The sequence below is a fragment of the Engraulis encrasicolus genome, chromosome 13 (genome assembly GCF_034702125.1).
Source record: "Engraulis encrasicolus isolate BLACKSEA-1 chromosome 13, IST_EnEncr_1.0, whole genome shotgun sequence".
Classification (NCBI taxonomy): Eukaryota; Metazoa; Chordata; class Actinopteri; order Clupeiformes; family Engraulidae; genus Engraulis; species Engraulis encrasicolus.
The window spans coordinates 15,413,044-15,438,043 of record NC_085869.1 but is presented as its reverse complement, the minus strand read 5'-3'; the positions used below and the strand labels follow the sequence as shown (position 1 = coordinate 15,438,043).

At 45.3% G+C, this 25,000-nt stretch overlaps 1 protein-coding gene across 2 annotated transcripts in view; it reads left to right on the top strand.

Annotated features, from left to right (window-relative positions):
* Positions 1-9,952: 9,952 nt before the first annotated feature.
* ccdc141 (coiled-coil domain containing 141) overlaps positions 9,953-25,000 on the top strand; it is a 46,955-nt gene continuing 31,907 nt past the window's right edge. For both annotated transcript variants that reach the window (XM_063213244.1, XM_063213245.1), the window contains exons 1-5: positions 9,953-10,632; positions 13,731-13,853; positions 17,496-17,699; positions 20,604-20,712; positions 24,994-25,000. The exon at positions 24,994-25,000 is cut by the window's right edge and continues 124 nt beyond it. In XM_063213244.1, the coding sequence (XP_063069314.1) occupies positions 10,531-10,632; positions 13,731-13,853; positions 17,496-17,699; positions 20,604-20,712; positions 24,994-25,000 (545 nt within the window). In that variant the 5' untranslated portion in view covers positions 9,953-10,530. The remainder of the gene's footprint in view (positions 10,633-13,730; positions 13,854-17,495; positions 17,700-20,603; positions 20,713-24,993) is intronic.

Below are 25,000 nucleotides of genomic sequence, written 5' to 3'. Positions count from 1 at the left end.
TGATATTTTTGGCCGTGTTGCTTAGTTACGGGCTGATGGTGGTTTACAGTATTGATTTGGAAGTGTGTGTGTATCTGTGTGAGTGCGAGAGATTTGGAAGTTTGTGTGTGTGTGTGTGCGCGCGTGTGTGTTTGTGTGTGTGTGTGTGTGTGTGTATAGTAGGGTGCATCAGATGCCCCCTATGAAAAGATATTGCCTTGGCCCTATAGTAAAAATGTTCTACACCCAGTAGAAATACACTGTGTAAAATATTTTGAAATTTGGATGAAGTCTACCGGGGCCACCAGCCCCATGAAAATACAAAATAATGGTGATGGTCAGAATCTTGGAATAGAAATGGACATTTTGCTGCATAAAGCTACCCAATAAAAAACATATTGTCTCAGCTCTGTGATAAAAAATGTTCTATGCACAGTAAAATCACTCTGTGTAAAATATTTTGAAATTTGGATGAAGTCTACCGGGGCCACCAGCCCCATGAAAATAGAAAATAATGGTGATGGTGATGGGCAACCTGGATTCCAAAGCTGAAGTCCAGTGCCACATATTCCAAATGACATACCCAGTTTTACCTTTCCAGTTAGGGCAATTGGACAGGTAAAACCAGGTAATTTGAAATCTGTGGCACTGGATTGTAGCTTTTGAATCTAGGTTTGTCATTGTCTTAAAACAGAGGTGGACAAACCGCGTGACACATTTGCCCCAGCCAATATAATGAACCAGCTGAGCCTAATTACCACTTAAGCCAGGTTGATGAGGTAATTAGTGAGATCACCTGTATTGGGAGCACAAACAGAAGGAATATCTAAGCAGGTTGTGTATTCAGTCGATCCACTTACACAGACTTCAGTCTCAGGACAGACTGATGGTCAAACTGCTATAATTTAGGCAAATTTGCTCTTTTGCAACACAATATCAATTCCTTGCTGCCTTGGACCACCAAGTCCAAGCTAGTATCAAGCAAGAGATTGCAAAGATGCATGACTGTTATATTTGTGTGTTTCACCTGTGGGCCTACAATTCATGGAGGAACATCTGTACTTAAAGCTGTGAATGTTCCTTGGAATGCCTAGGCTACAAAGCAGTCAATACAACTGTATTGAAGAGTGCCATTACTTCTTTATCCCATCGCCTGTGGTAGTATTTCACTTTACTCCATCAGATGAGTACCATAACTTACTGTACCTGAGAGGCCCTTGGCAATGGACTCTGGACCTGGTGATACCCATGACATACCTAGAAGCCACTTAAGTACAGGTTTTGGGAAGCCACTCTTTCCAACATCACATACAGTTGTATTGTATGTACTCTATTGAACTACTGCAGGGATTTCTTAAAAAAAAAACACAGGTCATTCCAAGGAGCATTCACAGCTTTAGTACAGATGCTCCACCAGGTATTAACAGCTACCTGTACAATCTTGTAGACCCACAGGTGAAGCACACAAAAGTCATACAACTTCGCAATCTCTTGCTTGATACTGGCAGTGGGTCAGCTGGTTCATTATATTGGCTATATTTGGAATATGTGGCACTGGACTTTGGAATCCAGGTTGCCCATCACTATCACCATTGTTTTGTATTTTCATGGGCCTGGTGGACCCAGTAGAATTAATCTAAATTTCAACACATTTTCCACAGAGTGATTTTACTGTGCATAGAACATTTTTTATCACACAGCTGAGACAATATGCAGCAAAATGTCCATTTCTATTCAGGGCTGGACTGGGCGATAAATAGGGCCCGGGCACTTTTGGATTTAAGGGGGGCCCCTCATTATTATTAGTGCCGGAGAACTGACTCACCGGTGGGCCCCGCACCCTCATGGGCCCCTATTTTCAGTAATGTAAAAAATAAAATAAAAATGGGGGCCCACCGGGAAATGCCCGCCATGCCAGATGGCCAGTCCAGCCCTGTTTCTATCCAAGATTTTGACTATCACCATTATTTTCTATTTTCATGGGGCTGGTGGCCCCGGTAGACTTCATCCAAATTTCAAAATATTTTACACAGAGTGATTTTACTGTGCATAGAACATTTTTATCACAGAGCTGAGACAATATGTTTTTTATTGGGTAGCTTTATGCAGCAAAATGTCCATTTCTATTCCAAGATTCTGACTATCACCATTATTTTGTATTTTCATGGGGCTGGTGGCCCCGGTAGACTTCATCCAAATTTCAAAATATTTTACGCAGTGTGTTTTTACCGGGTGTAGAACATTTTTACTATAGGGCCAAGGCAATATCTTTTCATAGGGGGCAACTGATGCACCCTAGTGTACAGTCTACACCAGGGGTTCCCAACGTTTTCCAACTTGGGGCCTACTTAACATTTTCACAAATGTTTGGGGCCCTTGTCTGACCCAATAAACAATAAAATGCAAATAAATCAACAGCAACACACACAAAGTATTATTCTTGATTTTAACAAAGTGATTTCAAGGCCCACTTGGAATACCTGCAGGGCCCACCAGTGGGCACCAGCCCACAGTTTGAGAATCAGTGGTCTACACAATTCCTTATGGTTTAGTACTCTCAGCAAGCGGTTGACCCCAGAAGGCGAGTCTTCTCGCGTTCGACTCCTCACTGTCCAGACTGTGTCCATTTAAAGATTGCAGTCCAGAAAAGCCATGCCACAGGTGATGCTCCACAGGGTTCCCACTCACCATGGATTTCCTGGAATATCATGGAAATTCAACAGAGGTGTTTCTAGTCCTGTAGAGTCAAGCGATTTGACCATTCAGCATGTACAGGCAGGGAATATCATGGAATGTTCAGTGTAGTGCTTTTGTTTTTTTCTGTCAATTTGACAGACTGGCTATCAGAAACTGATGACCACACGGCTACATGTCATCAAATTACATCCTATCAATATTCTGGGCATTTATTTTTACGGGAGGTCGTGGAAATTCTGAATTATGGTCACGGAAATGTATGTCTGATGTGGAGTTGGGAACCCTGGTTTCACCCCACAGCCAGTTTCAATTTATCCATGACCATGTACAATTGAAACATAAATGTTACCATTTCATGCAGTTTGTACCAGAGTAAGTGTCAGGCTAATTTACATCTGCAGTCCCAAGTGAGGATTTACTCTCTGGCTCACTATGGACCTGCTGTAGCCAGGCCGTGCCCTCCTTGTGACGCAACAGCTTCTCGAAGAGATTTGAAAGTCGATGATAATCAGGCTAGGCCTGTTGTTCCCACACACGTGCAACAGAGTATGTTTTACTTAGTAGCCCTTGCACTGTAGTGACCCCTCATATTGTTAATTATATCCCCCTTCCCCTGTACAGAGGGTGAAGTCCCCGTGAATAACACGTGCCACTCTTGACATCCACTAGCAAAGCCCTGGGTGGTGTGTCAAGAATAGTCCGCCCACCCCTGCTAATGAAATGATGCCTATGATTTGATATCGCACCCTTTAAAAGATCCTGTGTCGACATCAAGGATGACATGCTGTAATTATGTCTGATCTGGGAGGTCTTGCCTGTCAAGCTGCACAAAAACTTGAATAACTGGAAAAATAGTCTTTTAAATTGTAGGCCTACTTAATTTTAGAGAGTAGAGAGCCAAGCTAAGTAAATGGTAAAAATCTGTGTCCATATACAGTAGGAGGTTGGTTGTTTTTTATGTGTGGATGTTTCGTGTTTATGCATGTGGGTCAAAGACGTCCAACATGTCCTTCAGTGCAACGGATACCTTTGCTTACTGTAAATGCAAAAAATGAGATTTGTTTGAAATAATTTTTTTTGGCTTGGCTTTCATGCATTCATTTTTCATTTTTTTTGTTGTTGAAATTTCATGTTTTTCACAGTTACAGTAAGCAAAAGCATCTGTTAGCACTGAGGGACAGTGTCATGTTGGACGTCTTTGACCCATGTGTGCATGTTTATGGTAGCAAGTACAAGTGAGAGAGAGAGAGAGAGAGAGAGAGCATGGGGTTGAGAGATCACTGCACACATTTTAAAATTAATTTTAGTAATACTGGCATAATTGAAGTGGCCATCTTATTCGGCCCCTGACATAATTTTAATCTTATGCAGTTTCACAAGAAAATATGACCTGTTTTGTAAAGAAATCTTACAAATTACATTTGCAATACAATTATGTTATTACGTTATATTTTCAAGGGACCTGGTGATAAAGGTAAAGTGCAGGGGGGAAATCCTGGTTTGTGTTCATGATACGGCCCTTGGAGGACTTTATCCAATTTGAAATGGCCCCTCGATATGAAAAAGGTTTCCTGGTTTAGTAGAAGAGATCAGTAATACTGACATAAAATTAATGTTATAGTAATAACTCCATTGATGTTTGTGGTCGCCGTGGTGATGTGGTGGTGCATGTTTTATTGTAGGGGGAGTCCAGCCCAGTCCAGTGATCTCTGTGCTGGCAGCAGGCTGAAGTGAGGTGACGTGAGGCTGGCTGACTGGCTCAGGGCCGGATTAAGATGGCACGGGGCCCCTAGGCCACAGGTTGCTGTGGGCCCCCCTGCCCCCTCCCCGAAAGGCAAATTTTGCAACAAATTTACATGGACAGTGTCATACGTACGAGCTAGGAATTAAGGTCAATATGTCTAGCCACTGTACTCATGACTGATTCATTTTGCAGTATTGCATCTTGATACAATTATAAAATTTTTCAGGGCCCCCTGGTACGTGGGGGGGCCCCTAGGTAGCAGCCATATCTAGCCTGTGTGTTGATCTGGCCCTGGCTGCGGTGGCGAGGGGCAGACTAATTATAACCTGTGTGATTTAGCAGAGGCCACTCAGGCGACACTGAGCCTGATTTATCAGGAGACCCCCAACACTCCACTCCACTCCTCCCTCTCTCTACCCCTCCTTCCCTCTCTCTATCCCTCCCTCCACCAACCACCCCCTCCCTCCCTCCATCTAAACAGATGGCCTGTGTGTGTGTGTGTGTGTGTGTGCGTGCCTGCGTGCGTGTGTACGTCCGTGTGTGCGTGTGTGTGTGTACGTGCGTGTGTGCGAGCGGCCTGCCAGGACCTCGGCTATCCCTGGCTCGCTGGAACTTCAGAGAGAATCTCTCTCTCTCTCTCTCTCTCTCTCTCTCTCTCTCTCTCTCTCTCTCTCTCTCTCTCTCTCTCTCTCTCTCTCTCTCTCTCTCCCACTCTCTCCCCCCTTTCTCAGCTGTCCTGCCAACTTTGCAGCTGCCACTGGCCCCAGGCCCTTAGGGGGAGGGAGGAACGTGGCATGCCTGTCAAAATCACCAGGAACCAAAAAAAGAGAAAAAGGAAGGGAAAGAAAAGCAAAAAACATGATGGTATCGAATTCGGGTGGTTATCGTGACGTGATGTGTTTTGCTTTGCTTTGCTTTGCCGAGAGTGCTGAGAACAATGTGTGGATGTGCCTGGAGTGTGTGATGTGTTTGTGGTGGTGTGTTGTGTTGTGTTATGTGGTGTGGTGGGGAGGGAAGGGGGTCAGTGAAGTGGAGCGGCATCATTACCCCATAAGGGTATTTTCATCCCTGGGTGAAATGTAAGGCACGTCGCGGGCTTGCGGAAGCGGTGTCACCACTTTACTGAGATGTGACCTTAACTGAGGGCCAAGTGAGACAGCAAGAAAGCCATCAGCTGGAGCCTCTGTTTCTATGTGTTTTTGTTTTGTTTTTGGTTTGGTATGTTTTTTTAATGCAATTATTTAGTTTGGTTTGCTTTTACAGTCAGATGCTTGACTTCTATAGTTAAAGGAGCAGTTCAGCCAATTTGAATATGCTGTTGTATTGCTCACGCTACCCTTGACTTGTCAGTACCCGGTGATGCTGCATTTTTCGACTCAGTTCTTTCCGAGTTCTGAGCTATTCTAATGGGGGTAGACTTAGTTTACATAAAAAAGCTTTCTTAACATAGGCCTACTCCAAATATTATCCCAAAAGGTATGGCTGTTTGCTAGTTGTCTGCTGATGTTGCATAACCTTTTGGATGTTATTGGGAATAAATCAAGATGGTTTTTTTTTAAATATAAACAAACGCCTGCCCCCATTATAATGACCAGGATCTCAGAAGAGGCTGAAGAAAAAAATAATAATTCTCAGGTCCAGGGTAGTGTGAGCATTACAACTGCATGTCGAAATTGGCAGAAGTTATCCTTTAAGCTTGATAGCTTGATACATTTAATAGGAATTTGATTGGGTTTTCCGTCTCAATCAGATCCTTGAGTTCTACATTATTCCCTGCCTGAAAGCGACACTACTACATGCTGCAGTGAAATTATAATAAAATAAATCTTATCTGTGTCTGAATACAAGTTTTAATTGTGACCCCTGGCTGTTAGCTAAGTGAAATCGAAGAGAGTCGCTGTTGGGAAACCCAGGCAATTATCTTTTACTCTCATTATTTTGCCAGAACAGCACTGTGTGTAAATCTATGCTTTTCTTCTTGCAACATTGTGTAATCGGGCTGTGTGGGTTTTTTTTGTATTTCATGCAATTTTCATCGCATATTTCATCGCCGCTCTGGGAATCCCACTCCAGATAGCAATCAGGGGCAAGAGGTTGATGCGTCATGTCGGTATGTAGTGCTGAACTGTAGGCCCTTAGAGTTGCCATTAGTCTTACTCGCACATCTCGTCATGAATGCAACAATCACGCTTTTGTGCTTACAAGGCAGACAGACGGCCTAGGAACCACACACTATAAACCAATGTTTCACCAGAGATTCTTTAAGTAATATATCTCTCTACTCTCTCTGGTTTCACTCTCTCTCTACTCCCATAACTAATACAGTGTGTATGGCTGATGCTTTGCAGCGTCTCACTGCCACATGGATCCACATAAATGATTAGCTCAAGGCCCTTCCCTGTCAAAAGAGAAAATGTGTTTTTGTGTGCGTGTGCTTGTGTGTGTGTGAGCGTGTGTGTGCGTGCGTGTGCATGTGCACGTGTGTGTGTATGTGTGTGTGTATGTCAGTCCATATGTGTGCTGTTGCCTACCTACAGAATCATTGTGGGGACCAAATATCCCCACCCAAGATAACTCCCGAGAAGGGTCCAATCTGGTGCCGAAAATGTGGTGTGGGTACAGTTCAGCATTTGTTAGATAGCAGGGATAATATAAATGTACTGTAAATGGGAGCCAATGACAGGGCACCACCAAGGATGAGAGAGAGAGAGAAGAGACAGAGACAGAGAGAGAGAGATGGAGAGAGAGAGAGAGAGAGAGAGAGAGAAAGACACGAGAGAGAGAGATGGAGAGAGAGAGAGAGAGAGAGAGAGAGAGAGAGAGAGAGAGAGAGAGAGAGAGAGAGAGAGAGAGAGAGAATGAAAGAGACGGTGTCCCCAAGACTGCGGGGGATGAAAGGCTATCTGATTCCTCATTTGTCTTCCCTCCCCCACTGCGCTTCCCCTGCTGTTTCCTCTGTGTGGTATACGGCAGGCGGCGGTGGGGAAGTGACCCAGCAACTTTTCAGAGGATCCTGGAACACACACACACGCACACACGCACACACACACACACACACACGCACACACACACACACACACACACACACACACACACACACACACACACACACACACACACACACACACACACACACACTGACAGCTTTTGCTGGGGCCAGGACAAAGCCATCTTAAAGGGCCCACTATCCAATACATACAATGTAATGGGGACCCAGTTCTGGGCTCCCTATCTCCCGGGACAACATTGTCCCTCCCTGTTGGCCGGCCTACACACACACACACACACACACACACACACACACACACACACACACACACACACACACACACACACACACACACACACACACACACACACACACACACACACACACACACATACAGGTTTTGATGGCTAAGCCACCGTCAGTGTACAGAACGCTACAATAAATCAACAACATGTTTAATATTGTCACTGTCTTGTCAGCTCGAAGCCGTCACAGCAAGTGAGACAAGGCTGAGTTTGGAAACTGCATACAGTATGGTGTGTTTGAAGTGTAGAGGAGAGAGACATGGGGGAGGAGAAAACAAAAAGTGGGGCTTAAAAACGTCTGTTATCAGGAAACCGACCGGGGCCCTGCTTGTGTTTCCCTGCTGAGTTAAGTATCAAATTGTCTCTGTGGGCTTTTCCTTCCATTGTGCTGCAGTCAGGGAATCAGAGTCCCGTTTTATGGGGACAATAACCCCCCTCCTCGCACCCCCCCCCCCTTTCGAGCACACACAGACTTGTTTTTTTTCTTTTTTGAAGTTCAGTGGATTAATCTTTGAACACAATGTACTCAGGGGAATCGCATGCATCCCCAGAGAGTGCATTGATGTCCCAAATATAGTATACATCCGAAGCGTATTCCGAAAGAGATGATTTCATGCTGCAGGCATTCGCTGGCTTCATAGATCTTTCTGGAAAGCGAGCAGCTTTTGGTTGTTACTGTAGTTGTGCTCTAGGCTGGACCTTTTAACACACTTGTATGGTAGTCTGGACAAGCTTGGCTGCCGAGGACCATGGCAGCAGTCATTTCTCTTGAGAGGACCAGAGTGGGGTTGTGTTGTTTTGGGGGGGTGCTGGGGGTGTGGGAGCTCTTGGGGATTGGGGTTACACACTAGCCTGGCGAGCCAGACCCGTACAGCAAAAATTCAATTTGCGGTCGCTAGGGGCGTCTAGATTTCTAGGCTAGTTACACACAAGACTGGCTCACTTCCAATGTCTGACCTACAGCCCACATAGTGTTGAACGTTTATACTAGATTCCTAGATTGCTATACTTTAACACCATACTCTAGCCTCATAGCTTTATTAGTTCTCAAATGTGTTGTTTTGATGGGGGGCTGGGGGTGTGGGAGGTCTTGGGGATTGGGGTTACACACAAGTGGCACACTTCCAAACGTCTCCCTCTTTCTATCTGACCTACAGCCTACATAGTGTTGAACATTTATACTAGATTCCAATACTCCAACACCAAACTATATCCTCATATATAGCTTTATAGTAGTTCTCAGATCTGTTGTTTTGGGGTGGCGAGGACGGTCCCGGGGTTGTTTGGGGATTGGGGGGTGCACACGAGTGGCCTACATGTTTCCAGCTTTCTATCTGACCTACAGCCTATGAAGAGCTCTTTTCCAAAATGAGATATATCCATTTTATAGAATGTTGAGAAATTGACATTTTTGAATTGGGCATTCCATTGAATTGCATTGCAAAATGCATTTTTGTAGAGGTTAAAATGTAAGTTCTCAAAACATTTGAATGGCAGGAATTCACACATAGTTGATAGGATATCTTAACAGTCAATTCCAATATTAAAGTGCAAAAAGTCAGAAATGGTGGATATAACGTTTTGGAAAATAGCTCTTCCTATATAGCCTACTTTCATACTTTTAAACTACACTACCATACTCCAACATCATAACTACGGTGCACCAGGGCTGGGACAGCGGAGGGGTTTGGGCATTGGTGTTACACATATGTGGCGTACGTCCAATGTTTCCCGCTTTCTATCTGACCCGCACATGTTGTTCTTCTCTGAGGAGGGCAAAGCCAACACAGCACGCTTGCTCCATCAGCTTTCCCGTACGCAACGTCGGGGTCACGGGGTGAGCAGAGCAGGCAGATGACACAGATGAAAGGGCAGGCAGACAGATAGCATGCCATGCAGACAGACAGACAGGCAGGCAGGCAGACAGGCAGACAGCCAGGCAGGCAAGCAAGCATGCAGACAAGGAAAGAGGGGAGTGCGGAGTAGACAGAGAGAAGGGCAGGTAGACAGGCAGGCAGACATGCAGACGGGAACGCAGGCAGACAGACAGGCAAACAAGCATGCAGACAGACAGGCAGGCAGACAAGGAAAGAGGGGAGTGCGTAGTAGAGAGAGATACAGACAGACAGAGGGAGGAAGAAAAAAAAGTGGAAAGAGAGAGAGAGAGTGGTGAGGAGAGGAGAGGAGAGGAGAGGACAAGAGAGGAGAGTGGTGAGGAGAGGAGAGAGAGTGGTGAGGAGAGGAGAGGAGAGGAGAGAGCCACCAAACTAGGGGTGTGTCAAATGGCTCTCAGTGTGCTGTGTGATAAAGCTAGTGGATATTTCTATTTTTAACGCGCTGTGCTGTGCCGTGCGCTCTGCCCTGTCAACTCTGGGGCTGTGTTTGGAGCCGAGTGCTGCTCATTCAAGCCAGTTGTCCCAGCCAGAGGACTGTTTGGTGGATACTAACGCGGGAGCCTCTCACTCACTCCCTCCTTCTCTCTCTCTCTCTCTCGTTCTCCCGTTCTCTCTCCTCTGAACAAGTTGGATTTTACTACCTGTTGGCCCATAGTGGATTGACTGTTGGGCTGCTGGACTAAACATTGGAAGGACCATGCAGTGAAGAATAGCCATTGTTGGACCCTGGAGCTGGGGACAAGGGGGGCTGGGAATAGGGGAATATTGTTGTGTTGTGTTGTGTTGTGTTCTGTTGAGTTGTTTTGGAGTCCAGAGGAGAGATTGCGTCTGCCACTGCTGCCACTTCTACTACTACAACTACTACTGGGGTTTGTTTTGCACTTATTCACGCCACTGCTGGACCTCTGGACTTGATCAAGAATGTCCGAGGAAGGTGACATTGGAGGGCAGCCTTCCACCACAACTATCAGCACAGTGGCAGTGCAGGCCGGGGACTCTCGAATCATCATTACAGTGCTGAAGGTATAGCCTACTTGTTTTTTCCAATTGTGTCTCTCGGAATGGAATTGAATTGTGAACTTAATTGTTCTGAACGGTTGTGCCTCTCTCTCTCTCTCTCTCTCTCTCCGAATTGCCTCTCTCCTATCCTAAATGTAAATCGCTTTCAGGACATTTAACAGAACATTTCACATACATTGTGTTCAGCCCTTAAATGGGCAAAAGTGTTCACAACAGTTTACACACTTTTTGGTTACGTAAATTGTGTTCTATTGACAAAATAGTTACAGCTGTTCTAACTTCTAACATCAGCATCGACTCCAAGGTAATGTCTTGGACAGGTGAGCATAAACAGTGGGTCTTTTACGCATCAATAACACTTTGGCTTTGATGTGACCCTGAGCACCCCCCCCCCCCATAGACAATATTGATCAGCCTGCAATCAGTAGACACTGTCCTTACATCAACTGCCATTCGTATCGATTTATCTAAAGAACACTCACCAAATAGTACAGGAAAAATATTGTGTGGTCGATGGCATCTAAAATGCATGCACACACACACACACACACATACACACACACACACATGAATAACTGTGTGTGAAGAAAAAATATTCTATCTGCACCACACACACACACACACACACACACACACACACACACACACACACACACACACACACACACACACACACACACACACACACACACACACACACACACACACACAGGCACACAGGCACACACTCACAAGCACACACACAGAGAGTTTTGACAAGCAGTGTCGTCAATAGACTCCTTTGTTTTTTTCCGCCAGGCTTGGGTATGAAAGGCTGCTGTCACTGGACTTGCACTTATCATGGACTTACGTAGATGCGTAAACGGCAAACTAGCACATCCATGTATTGATGACAGAGACACATGGGACTAAACAGAGGAATATTTGTATGGTTTCGTTGAACTGACTTTTGACTTTTAAAATACCTCTATTGAGCTATTGTGTGGTCTATACATCCACAAAAATGGTCAACACCCCCCCCCCCCAAAAAAAAAACACTCGCCCACCCATCCCTAACCCATTAAAATCAACCCATTACCAATAGAAAACCACCAGTACTGACTGACCAAACCCCCTTGTCCACGCACCACCTCTTTGCAAACGTATCAGTTTTCCCTGTGACCTGACAGTAAGCATGCTCAACCATAATCCTAGACTCTGGGCTTTAAACATTTTTACCATATCCCCCACATTCCCCTCTGCTTCCATCTTGTTGCATTCCCAGATGAACTGTGAAAGCGTCATATAGGCAGTACATTCTACTGTTTTAATTCAACGCTTGGAGAGTACTCTGGGACTAAAAATGCACTGTATAAGATGTTAAATCAACACCCTGAGCAGTCAACACTGTAAAATTAACAGTGTAGTCATTACTATCAATGGCCTTCAGCTTGCACTGTATGTGGCTGTCTATGAAGATTCTCATTCATCCAGGTCAGTGTCAGCAAGTACACTTCTTTTTTTTATTTTGACGGCATTAAATGTCCCCTTAAATTCGTTCCTTTTTCTCCTGCAAGTAGCTTTGTTTGTTCTGCGGGAAGTGCGGAACTCCACTGCTTCTTTTCCACTGCGGGTCTTCTGGTAGGCCTACAGCTCGACACAACGCGACTCGGCTGCCACTTTTTGCTTTACGATTGAGCTGTCGTCCCTTTTCAAAAAGCAAAAAGTGTCGGGCGAGTCGTGCTGTGTCCAGTTGTAGGCCTACCATAAAACCTGCCGAGGAAAAGAGGCACAAGTGTTCCATGCATCCAACAAAACTGACAAACACTTTTGGAATTACAGAACAAAACACCCTCAAGCTTAAAGAAGAGGTCCTGTTGCTTACAGCTAAACTACTATGTGTACTGTATCTACTGTATGTGAAATTGCAGAAGTCAAGGCAGAGAGTGGCAAAGTTTTGTCAAGGCCTTTCCAAATGGCCACTTAAATAATAATAATAATAATAATAATACTTTATTTTTATATAGCGCTTTTCAAAATACCCAAAGACGCTTTACAAACCATTTAACACAAAATAAAGACATACAAACATGCCACATGCCACATGCCACAATGCCAGGCACGCGGGCTTGTGTACAGACCACGGCATGCCAGCAAAATAATCGACCTCCCAACGCGTAACCACGAGTGCACTTATGTTTAAATGTGTTTCCTCACATTTACATCACAATCGAGAGACGAATGCGAACAGCTGCCAAGACTGAGACTCCTTGGGTTTCAGAGAGGGAGAGAGAGAAGCCCTCTGTCTCTGTCTCTCTCTCTCTCTCTCTCTCTCTCGCTCCTTCCTAGAGTGCGTGTTTTTTGAAGGCTTTTGATTGGCCTGTTTGCCTTGCAGGGGTACAACTCTGCTGGTGTCCATTTCTGGAACGACTTTATTCAGACGTGTGAGACCGACCGCACTCCAAAGTTGTCTTTTTATTCCTTAAGGTGATCTTTGGCTGAATGCCAGAGAGGGCAGAGGGAAAGCATATGTATGTGTTGCATGTGTGTGAGCGGGGTTGGTGGTGGGGTGGGTGGCGGTTGTTTCCTCGGGGGGTCTATTTGTGCGGTGTGTTTACAGACCGTGAAATGAATGCCGCACACCACGTGGGTGTGTGTGTGTGTGTGTGTGTGTGTGTGTGTGTGTGTGTGTGTGTGTGTGTGTGTGTGTGTGTGTGTGTGTGTGTGTGTGTGTGTGTGTGTGTGTGTGTGTGTGTGTGTGGCTTGTGCACCACAGGTATTGGGTTTCAGACCTGCCCACCTCCGCACATAAACATGTCCTTGGTATGTGTTTGTAATGCGCGTGTCTCTCACGCACTCTCTGTCTATCATTGTGTGTGTTGTGTGTGTGTGAGTCATACTGTCTATCTCTCTCTCACTAGCTATTCCTCCCTCTTCCTCTCTATCCCTCCCTTTATGTCAATACGTGTGTCTGTCATGCTCTTTATCTCTCTCTCTATCTCTGCCTAACCCATCTTTCCTTCCACCCTTCTGTCAATATCTCTGTGTGTGCGTGTCTGTGTATGTGTGCATGTGTGTGCATGCGTGCGTGTGTGTGTGTGTGTGCACGTTTCCTCATCCAGTGTGGCAGGCTGGTGGAGCTGCATCTGACGGAGGCGGAGCCAAACCTGCTGGAGATCGGAGCCAATCAGGAGGAGACCAAGAAGCTCCTCACAGAGCATGAGCAGCTCCTCACCAAACTCAAGGTACTATTCTATACAGCTCCGAACATTGTAGATATGTTCTTTGATGGTTTATGCCAAACCTTGAGGTGGTATCTCTCAGCTCTGAATGTTGTACTATGTTCTTTGACGCCAAACTCAAGGTTGCATTCCATTAATATCATTGCCAAGCTCCAGGTTGTGGAACATACAGAGCAGAAATGTTCTGTGAACGGTCAAGGTGGCAGTATCTTCCACAACTCTGCAGAAATGTTCAAGCTCAGGGTGGTATCCTATCTGGTCTATCTCTGATCATTGTAGTACTGTTTTGTGAACATTCATGCCAAGCTGAAGGTTTTGGCCCCCGCAGTGCAGAACTATGTCAGACATTTTGTCTGATTGTGAACACCAAGCTCAAGATTATATCCTGCATATATTAGAAGATGGCAAAATCACATCCCCTACTTCTTCTACAGCCGTCAATGCCAAAATTGTATCACAGGTCTAAAAAATGTTCTGAGGGTTGTCGCTGCCAAGCAGCAAAAGGCTGTATCCCACACAACTCAGAACATTTGCAAAACGTTTCCTTGATCGTTAATGTCATTGCCAACCTCATAGACGTGCAGTGCACAGCAGCTCAGAACATTGTGAAGCTGTTCTGTGTTTGTTAATGTCAGTGCCAAGTTCAAGGCTGTGTCTTGCACAGCACACAGCTAAGAAAGAACAACTTGTTAAGGCCATATTGCAAGTTGAAAACCCCTGCCTATTTCTGACAATGATGGGTACTCATCGCTGCCTGCCGCTATCTAATCTCGTCTCAGGAAATAATTCATCTTTAAATGTTTTATAATGATGGCCAAAGCCACCTCACGCAATCACTCAAACCGCCTGGCTGTGTTGATTTATATTATTTCCAGGCTGTATTTTCCATCCCTCATAATAGGCTCTCAGTGTGCACAGCAGGCTATTTCAGACAGAGCTGGTAGTTGCTTGTAGGCTAGGGAGCGCCGCGCTGCACAGGTCTTTTGAATAAGAGCAGCTCTGAGCCTTCCAGACTACCACACAACACTGACTGCATAATCAGTGCAGAGATGGGAACCAGGGGGATCCATAAACTCACTCACTCACGCACACGCACTCACACTCATGCATGCACGCACACACGCACACACATGCATGCAAGCACGCGCACGCACGCGTGCACACACACACACACACACACATGGATCCATAAACTATCCAGCCAGAAGCAGTACTGACAACACACACACACACACACTCTCTCTCTCTCTCTCTCTCTCTCTCTCTCTCTCTCTCTCTCTCTCTCTCTCTCTCTCTCTCTCTCTCTCTCTCTCACTCTCTCTCAAGTAAATCAATTCAATCAGTTGCATTTGCTTAAGAGAGAAGAACGTGAATTTGAGCACTCACACCACTTATTGTAGACGACTGACTGAAATATTTCCGTGCATGTGCATCTTCATCTGCAGATTCCTTAATCCTTTATAATTTCCTCAATTATTGGCCGTCATTAAGGTCTGCTGTCTCCACATGGCAAATCTGTGCTTTGCATACAGACTAAGTTGTGATTCTTCTCAGCTCTGGCTGCATTTAAGGTTATGAAAAATGTATGATTGGATTACAGTATTACTGCCAGAGTGTCACCACATACTCCCTCCTCTGAATTACATCATCCACAGTGCCCAGCCATGGAAATGATGCAGCGGCACCAAACCTAATATTTTACACATGTTATACACAGTCTCCCCTTTCAGCCTAGCACAGAGAGAGAACATTTTAACTCCCGAGTCGGATTTTTCCACATGGCCAGAAAATGGGCCTCTTGCAAGAGTGTTTTGAAATCATATTCTGCCTCTGTGCATGGTTAAACAGCCGTTCACATCACATCCCATCTGAAAAAAGAGAAGCCACGGTGAACTGTTCGAAGAGCACAGACGACTTTAACTATAGACTGGAACCCAATGTCAACCATCTAATTAAAAAGGACCCTCACCACACTGAAGAAACAGGGCTAAATATGGACCGGTACACACACACACACACACACACACACACACACACACACACACACACACACACACACACACACACACACACACACACACACACACACACACACACACACACACACACACACACACACACACACACACACACACACACACACACAGACTGTTTGTTGCCGTTGCAAATCTATCATAGTAACCATTTCAACATGGCAGTTTGCGTGCGCCGCGGCCGGCGTGCAAATAGAACATCTAAAAGTGCAGTCGGAACTGAAATGGGCAACAAAACGAGCCAGCGAGAGAAACATTCTTATCGCTATCATGAAATCTTTGTGGCCGGGGAGAGTCCCTGGCTGGCGCACCGGCTGTTTGGGAACATGATTTTCCACTCGGTGCAGCATCCAGCATGACCCGAGTCCAAAACCTCGTGGATACTAGATGGATGCCAGTGGTGTTATTAGTTTGGGTGTGTCTCTGAGTTGGCCACCACATGGCAAACCCAGTTGGGGGTATGAGACCACCCCACATAGTGCCTCATGTCATGCCTGGCAAAAATTAAGCCTGAAATGACTTTGGGCTTAATCATTTATACGCTCACATTCTATTCAATGGCCCCTGAGAATTCTATGCAAACATTTCTGCCATACTTGACATGCCACTTATGAATAGAGGCTTGTTGATCAAGATCAAACTGTGTTAACCCAGAGGTGTGTAATTTATTAAGAAGCATGAAGTTAGGTTTTATTTCACATGACTTTTCATTTATTGAATAATACTGATAAAATAAATGGAATTTCCAACAGAAACTACTGTTACTTGGGGGCGCTGTGGTGCAGCGCACTAAGCCCCCCACATTTGAGCTTACATTCCCACAGGGACCCCGGTTCGAGTCCAACCGGGGTCAGTTCCCAATCCCACCCCGTCTCTCTGCCCCACTCGCTTCCTGTCACCATCTCAGACTGTCCTATCAAAATAAAGGCATAAAACATATATATATATATATTATATAGCCAAATTGGCGGGTAGTTAATTTTTTCTACTAGCCAAAATGAATTTTCACCCGTGTTTGGCGGGTTGGCGTGTGTTAATTTAGAGCCCTGTATATATATATAATATATATCATTTCTTATATATTATATATATATATATATATATATATAATATAATATATAATTTCTTTAAATATATATATATATATATATATATATATATATTTTAAAGAAATTACTGTTAGTCTACTTACAATACAGCAACATGCAACCATCAGGTGATCTGTAACATTTTTAATATTTGAATAGGCTATAAAAAATAGGCAGGACCCTATTCCTATACCTCACTTGATGCACATGTGTGCTATTCCTATACCTCACTTGATGCACATGTGTGAGCAAGCAAGGACAGCTTACTGCATGGAGGGGGGGCTTTCTAGTTGTCTGGCCCAGGGCCCCATAGAGGCATGATTCGTCCCTGTGTGTGGTTCTCTCGTTTTTTGAAGATTTCTGGGGGATTTTACACCTTTATTATTCAGATACTGTAGGACAGTGAGATAGACAGGAAATGAAATGGGAAGAGAGAGATGGAATCGAACCCGGGTCACCATTGTAGTGGTGCAGTGCCCTACCGTTGAGTGTGGATCTCTAAACTGTAATTGTTCTCTCCACAGAAACATGAAGAAGGCGTGTGGGCCCTTCTGGACAAGGCGGACCAGGTGGCAGAGGAGCGGGAGCGTGAGGGGGAGGGGGAGGAGGTGGTTTTCGAGGCCATGGCCGACACCCTGAGCCAGGCCTGGAGGACCCTCATCTCCCACCTGGAGCGCCGCGGGACACTCCTCCAGCTCGCAACACACTTCTTTGACGCAGCCCTGGAGGTAACAGCCAAAATGCCCTAAAAAAGAGCCACCGACTAGCAGGAGCGCATTAACCTGAGTGTGGGTTTTTGAACATTCCACAAAAAGAATGTGTTCTACAACAATGCAGGATTCTAAAATTCCAAATTTCATTGAAGGGCGCCCAGAATTCTATAGAACTTTCACTGCCCGAACATTCCTGTCACACTAGTGTGACGGTACACTCTTAAAGGTTTTAAGCCAATGTTGGTGCCCCCCCGGGCACTGTACTGTACTTCACACAGGTGCCCCCTTTATGAATAATATTTCAGACTGGAATCATGCAAAGGCGTATTTATTTCACGCCAATGCATTCCGCGCTGAGGTGAGACGCCTTTGCAAGTCGTGCTCCTCAACACCGTGGGAAAGCACTTTTGTTATGTGACCAGGTTCAACACAGTTTTCCAGCTGTGTCTGTGAATTTCTGTTGTTAAATGCTAAATGCTGCTGGCCCAGTGGTTCCCAAACTTCTTCAGTTGGGACCCCCTTTTGGACTTATTAGAATATTTTCATGAGAATATTTCATAGAATATTTTCTTAGTCTAGCCATGGATTACTAGAAATATTAGCGGCCAAACTAATAATGGAAAATCTAGCAATCTTAGTGGACAAAAAAATGGCTATAATGTAAATAGACTAACAAAAGAGTCACAATGAACAACTTGCAATGTGTGAGGAGAAACATTGAGCACACAGGCATACAAAGATAATGTGGATGGGATGGGTTACTTTTATTTACACAAGGTCAATGTCTATTTGCTCTTCCTGCTTGCCTCACTCTCCTTTCATGCTTCCCTGGAGGTAACAAGGACAAAACATCTCAAAAGCCCTTTCCTAGGCCCAGTCTCAGCAAGTGTGTGCACTTGTCTTCTTTTGTTCATGCCCTGCAGACAGAGGCTAGAAACACTTCAAATGCTCGTGGCTCATTGCATTAATTTGCATTACAGTAGTTGACTCCTTTATGCCGTTATTGAGGTACAGGGCATTGGTTACAGTCCCTGGAGAAATGTGCATTCATACTAGGTGCCTTGCTCAAAGACACTTCAGCCATGGATGATGTGAGATTTGAACCTGCAACCTTCCAATGTCAAGATCGTCACTCTAACCACGGCTGCTCTTGGCTCAGTCCCTCTGTCTGCAGTGCACACCTGCCTCCTGATCATGCCAGATCACATGTCTGGTCCCAAGCTGCCATGCCAAGCTCTCCCCTCTTGGTGTGTGTGTGTGCGTGCGTGTGTAAACAGTTTCACTTCCCCATTCCCCGTCTCTGTACTGTTATCATCTGTTTGGCTTTGTTGTTTTTTGAGATATTAAAGCTTTGTTTTGTATTTGTCAGGTCTTTATAATAGGAAATGTGGTGCAGCTTGATACCGTCAGCAAGTACAAAGGTGGACGCTGTGTGTTTGTTTGTGTCGGGCCCGCGAGAGAGGGAGAGAGAGAGAGAGAGAGAGAGGGAGAGAGAGAGAGAGTGAGAGAGAGAGAGAGAGAGAGAGAGAGAGAGAGAGAGAGAGAGAGAGAGAGAGACAGCGAGAGAGAGAGAGAGAGAGAGAGAGGGAGAGAGAGAGAGAGTGACAGAGAGAGAGTGACAGAGAGAGACAGTGAGAGAGAGAGACAGAGAGAGAGAGCCATTTGCTGCCTGAAAGCATTACTGGAGTGGCCCAGTAATTGGATCAGATTCCAGCTCATAGCTTTGATGTCAAAAAGCAGAGCCACCGACTACGACTATTGCCCTGCTCTCATGTTCAACAGCAAAGTATAGTGCCCAACAATTTGTAGCTACTAACGTTCAAGGTCATCCTTGCTTTGTGCACTTACACACACACGAGGAACACTATAAATCTGAGTCATGCTGGATATGTACTGTATCTGTGTTATGCTTTTGAAAGTGCCTGGATGGATCTCTTTGTGAACTATGTTGAGTAAAGTGCAGCAGGGAACAATGTGAGGGGGACAAGGGAAAGGCAAAAGCTCTTAAGTTGTCAAGCTTGACTTGTCTTGTGAAGCAGGTGTTTCAGGCAGCAGTGTCTTACTGTATCGATGATGACATGTTGCTCTGGTGGATGTATGACATTTTTGGTTTTGGCTTGGTTTATTTATGAATATAGGAAGACAAAGGGTATCCAAGGGATTACATGTAAAAGCGTAGAAAAACTTATTTCCAACATGGTCCCTGAAGGAAGAGGATAAGTATACAAAAGCATTATGTCTAACTGCTCAAGTAACACTTTTTTCTCATACTCAAATTATTCTTAAACTTCAGAAGTTTTATCTTTTACCGTATATGTTTCAATGGTATACGTAGCATCCGTTTTCATCAGAGGGTGAAAGCATGAATGTTGTATCCCTGGCATCAGATACATAGTAATATGCTTCCTGCCCCTCTCATCTCTTACTTAGGCCTACTGTCTCCATTTTAGACCTGAATGATGGAGCCTGAGTCAGTGAATGAGTTACTCATCAGACGCTGGAGTCTCTAATGATGCATAGTGTGAGACAGACGTGACTTGCCTGTACTATTTTCATAGGATGAGCGTGGGTGCGTAAATGTGTGTGTGTGTGTGTGTGTGTGTGTGTGTGTGTGTGTGTGTGTGTGTGTGTGTGTGTGTGTGTGTGTGTGTGTGTGTGTGTGTGTGTGTGTGTGTGTGTGTAATAAGACATCAATAGCCTGTATTATTTTAATAGAATGTGAGGGGCCGTGCAAGATTGTGTGTTTGTGTGTGTGAGAGAGAGATCAATAGCCAGTAGTTGTGTAGTAGTATTTGAGGGACAGAATGAATGTGTGTGCATTGTGTTGTGTATGTGAGTGTGTACTGTACAGGTGTGTACATGTGTACAGGTGCGCATCAGTACATTACTAACATGAGCACGTCTGTATTGCGTTTGCAGTTTGCCATCAAAATCGATGAGGCCGAGGAGTTCCAGCGCGTGGGGCAGGAGGTGGCGGATGCAGAGTCCCTCACCCAGCTCCTCCAGAGACACAGCCACATCAAACGCGGTGAGTGGAGGGGAACGCACGCACAGGCAGGCAGGCAGGCACACACACACACACGCACGCGTGTGCACACACACACACACACACACAGGCAGGCAGGCACGCACACACACACACACACAGGCAGGCAGGCACGCACACACGCACGCATGTGCACACACAAACACACACACATATACACACACAGGCAGGCAGGCACACACACACACACACACACAGGCAGGCAGGCAGGCAGGCACACACACACGCACGCATGTGCACACACAAACACACACACATATACACACACAGGCAGGCAGGCACACACACACACACACACACAGGCAGGCACGCACACACACACAGGCAGGCAGGCACGCACACACACACAGGCAGGCAGGCACGCACACACGCACGCATGTGCACACACACACACACACACACACAGGCAGGCAGGCAGACACACACACACGCATGTGCACACACACACACACACAGGCAGGCAGGCACACACACACGCACGCATGTGCACACACAAACACACACACATATACACACACAGGCAGGCAGGCACGCACACACACACACACACACAGGCAGGCAGGCACGCACACACGCATGCATGTGCACACACACACACACACACACATATACACACACAGGCAGGCACACACACACACACACACACAGGCAGGCAGGCACACACACACGCATGCATGTGCACACACACACACACACACACATATACACACACAGGCAGGCAGGCACGCACACACACACACACACAGGCAGGCAGGCACGCACACACACACGCAGGCACGCACGCAGGCACGCGCACACACACACACACACACACACAGTGGGAAAGAGAGGGAGAGAGCTGCTATTGATCTATCCAAGAGTTGTGTGTGTGTGTGTGTGTGTGTGTGTGTGTGTGTGTGTGTGTGTGTGTGTGTGTGTGTGTGTGTGTGTGTGTGTGTGTGTGTGTGTGTGTGTGTGTGTGTGTGTGTGTGTGTGTGTGTGTGTGTGTGTGTGTGTGTGTGTGTGTGTATGTGTATGTGTGTGTGTGTGTGTGAGGGAGAAAGGCCCAGAATCTTCCTCCACCACTGCTGTGCTACCCATGAACTTTTATGGCCATGGATATGGTGTAGGTTTCCATGTCCCATAAAGCATTTAGTATCTAGTGGAAGAGGGGGTATCCCAACTGACTATCCCTATCCAAGTCAACTCCGGCAGTTATAAACCTTCTAAAAGAACACTGCAGAACATAATATTCTGGAGTAAATAAAAAACAAATGAACTTACAGGGGTTCTACTTTTAGGTTTAAGACCGGTTCGCAATGAGTAAAAAACATACCCAGAATGAGTAACTGAAAGAGCTTTCTGGAATAGACCCCCCCCCCTGGGGTTTAAAGCCATATTGAGAGTGGTGGCCCAGTGTTCACATCCCTCTTCTCTGTCGTCATACAGCACCAATGAACTTTTCACAGCCGTGTTGAGCTTTTCACGCAGCACATACTCAACCCATGAGAGAAAGGGAAGGATTACTGTACGGGCCTACGGGGCCCTGGCCCAGGGGCCCAAGAGTCAAGGGGGCCCTGACGCCCAATCCTCTATAGGCCTACTGTATTTCCAGTTCTCATATTGTGGTAATATTGTACTTTTAACATTTGAATGTTACCCAAAAGCCCATCAACATAGACTCTTACATACAGTATGGCCTGAACCCCTGGGTCGTTTTGTTAACCAGCAACACCCATGGAGGGGGGGGGGGGTGCTTTCCTCTTCTCTGGTCCAGGGGCCCATGGAATCCTAAATCCGTCCCTGCATGAGAGGAGGCGGTGACATCATGTCCCTTATGTTTTGGGTGACCGGTGCCTGAACTTGGTTCGCTTCGCTCGCTCGATGCCTGTCGTGTTTTCTCTTGGGGCATCACTCTCATTCTCGTTCTGTCTTTCACTCCCTGTCTCACTTACTTGCGCGCTCTGTCACACACAGAGACACAGTTGCTTACTTGTGTAACTGTTGAAAGAATCAGCAGTTTGCTTTTGCAAAAGGCTCTTTCCAGCACTCCTCCTGAGGCATTGAGCTCATATTTGAATATCTTTTAGATGTGATCAAGTCTGTAAGTACATTACTGACACGCTGGAGGCAAATACACTAAGTGATCAGTGTTGGAAAATCAGCATCCTCCCCGTCTTGCATACTTGATCGCTCTGAGCGTTTGTTTGCTTTTCCGCAAGGTCAGCATATTCAATGAGTTTTGAAATTTGGCGTGATCTTGAATTAATCATTGACAGATACTACTGATTGCTCCAAATATATCCACCCCTTTTTGGCATTAGGCTTTATTTTGAAATGAGCTCTAAATTATAAATGTTTCATTTGAAGTGTAGCCTTGGAATTTGGGTTTATTTTGGGAAAATGCAGTACAATCTGAGCATTGCCATTGTAGCAAACACCCATTCAACAAAAATATCCAATTTGCTTGGATGATTCAATGTGAAGACACATAGGCCTGCAAGAAATATACAGGTTTCAACTCTAAACCTCCATACTGTGCACAGACACATTTAAGGATTTCATAGATGATTAATGATACCATGTTCAAATGTGTTCATTAGTCCCATTTTTTCTGAAGTTTTCTCTAGTCTGGCTTGACCTTGTTATTCGGTATGTACGGCAATAGTATTGCCTGATTGCACTTAAGGTACTGTTGTGAAAGGTCTTAATGGTCAGTGCACTTTCCCTCAATAATTGATCCTCATGACCATGATCACCATTATGAGGTTGATTGATTGATTGATTGATTGATTGATTTCTATTATTGACATTGTACAAAGCATTAAAAAAGTATACAAATAAATAAGTCAATAGATATGTTTTGAAAACCTTGTACAACACGTCAAAAGGATAACACAAAAAAGCTTGCAGCTTGTTTCCATTGTGGTCCTTGTGAATGTGCAGTGTGTACAATGTGCTAGTTAAAATCAGTGTATGTGAAAATGTGAGCAAACCAAACATACATGTATCACAATGGACAGGGACACCACAAAGGAACAAACAGATACACACACCTCCCACACACAACTCACACACACACACACACCCACAGGCACAGGCACGCACACGCACAAACACGTAGTAATGTACTTACAGACTTGATCACATCTAAAAGATATTCAAATATGAGCTCACCGCCTCAGGAGGAGTGCTGGAAAGAGCCTTTTGCAAAAGCAGAGGTTGACATCCTGAAATCGAAAGCCCTCCACAACTCCAACTCCCATTGTCATTGTGACACAGCACTCCACAGCACACAGTGGTGACTGTGCACACATTTATGCCTCACCCTTTCAAGGAGGCAGCCCACAATGGCGCCTCTAGGTAACATTTCAGCAGGACGGTAACATGCTCAGGGAACCTCAGTCATGGAGGAGGATGGGGGAGAGCACTGGTTAATTGCTCCTCCCAGCAACCTGGCGGGTCGGGAGTTGAACCGGCAACCTTTGGGATACAAGTCTGACGCCCTAATTATACCCATGACTGCCCGTCTGGGTTAGGATTGTGATCTGTTTCATATAGCGCTTTTAATGGTAATCCAAGATGCTTTCATGTTACTCAAAGACACTTGAAGAGGTTGATAACAATGATGATGACAACAACGATGATGATGATGATGATGATGTTGATGATTGGGCAGCCGTTGCCTCATGATTAGAGAGGTGGTCTTAAAGGGGTATGCCACTATTTTGGGGCTTAATGCAGTTACAATCATTGGCTGGGGTTTATAAGGGTGGTAAAGTGTCTTATTTTTCATGTAAGCCGTTGTCTTGCTTTAAGAGAAGTTAAAAGAGGGAGCATGTCGCTAAGCTAGTGAAAGTCAATGTATCCGTGTAGCATGCTACAATGCTACACGGATCCATTGACTTTCACTAGCTTAGCGACATATTCCCTCTTTTAACTTCTCTTAAAGCAAGACAACGCTTAACATGAAAAATAAGACACTTTACCACCTTTATAAACCCCAGCCAACGATTGTAACTGCATTAAGCCCCAAAATAGTGGCATACTCCTTTAAGATCAGGGGGTTGCACCCTTACCTCTCGCTACACATACATCCATGGCTGGGAAGTACCCTTGAGTAAGGCACCTAACCCCACCAGTCCCTCCAGGGACTGTAACCAATACCCTGTAAATAACTGTATGTCGCTTGGGGTGAAAAGTGTCAGCTAAGTGTAATGTAATGTAATGATGACCATTAGTGCAGATGACATTATGTCTCCCCTTGCCTTCCCTTCCCCTCAGGACTGCT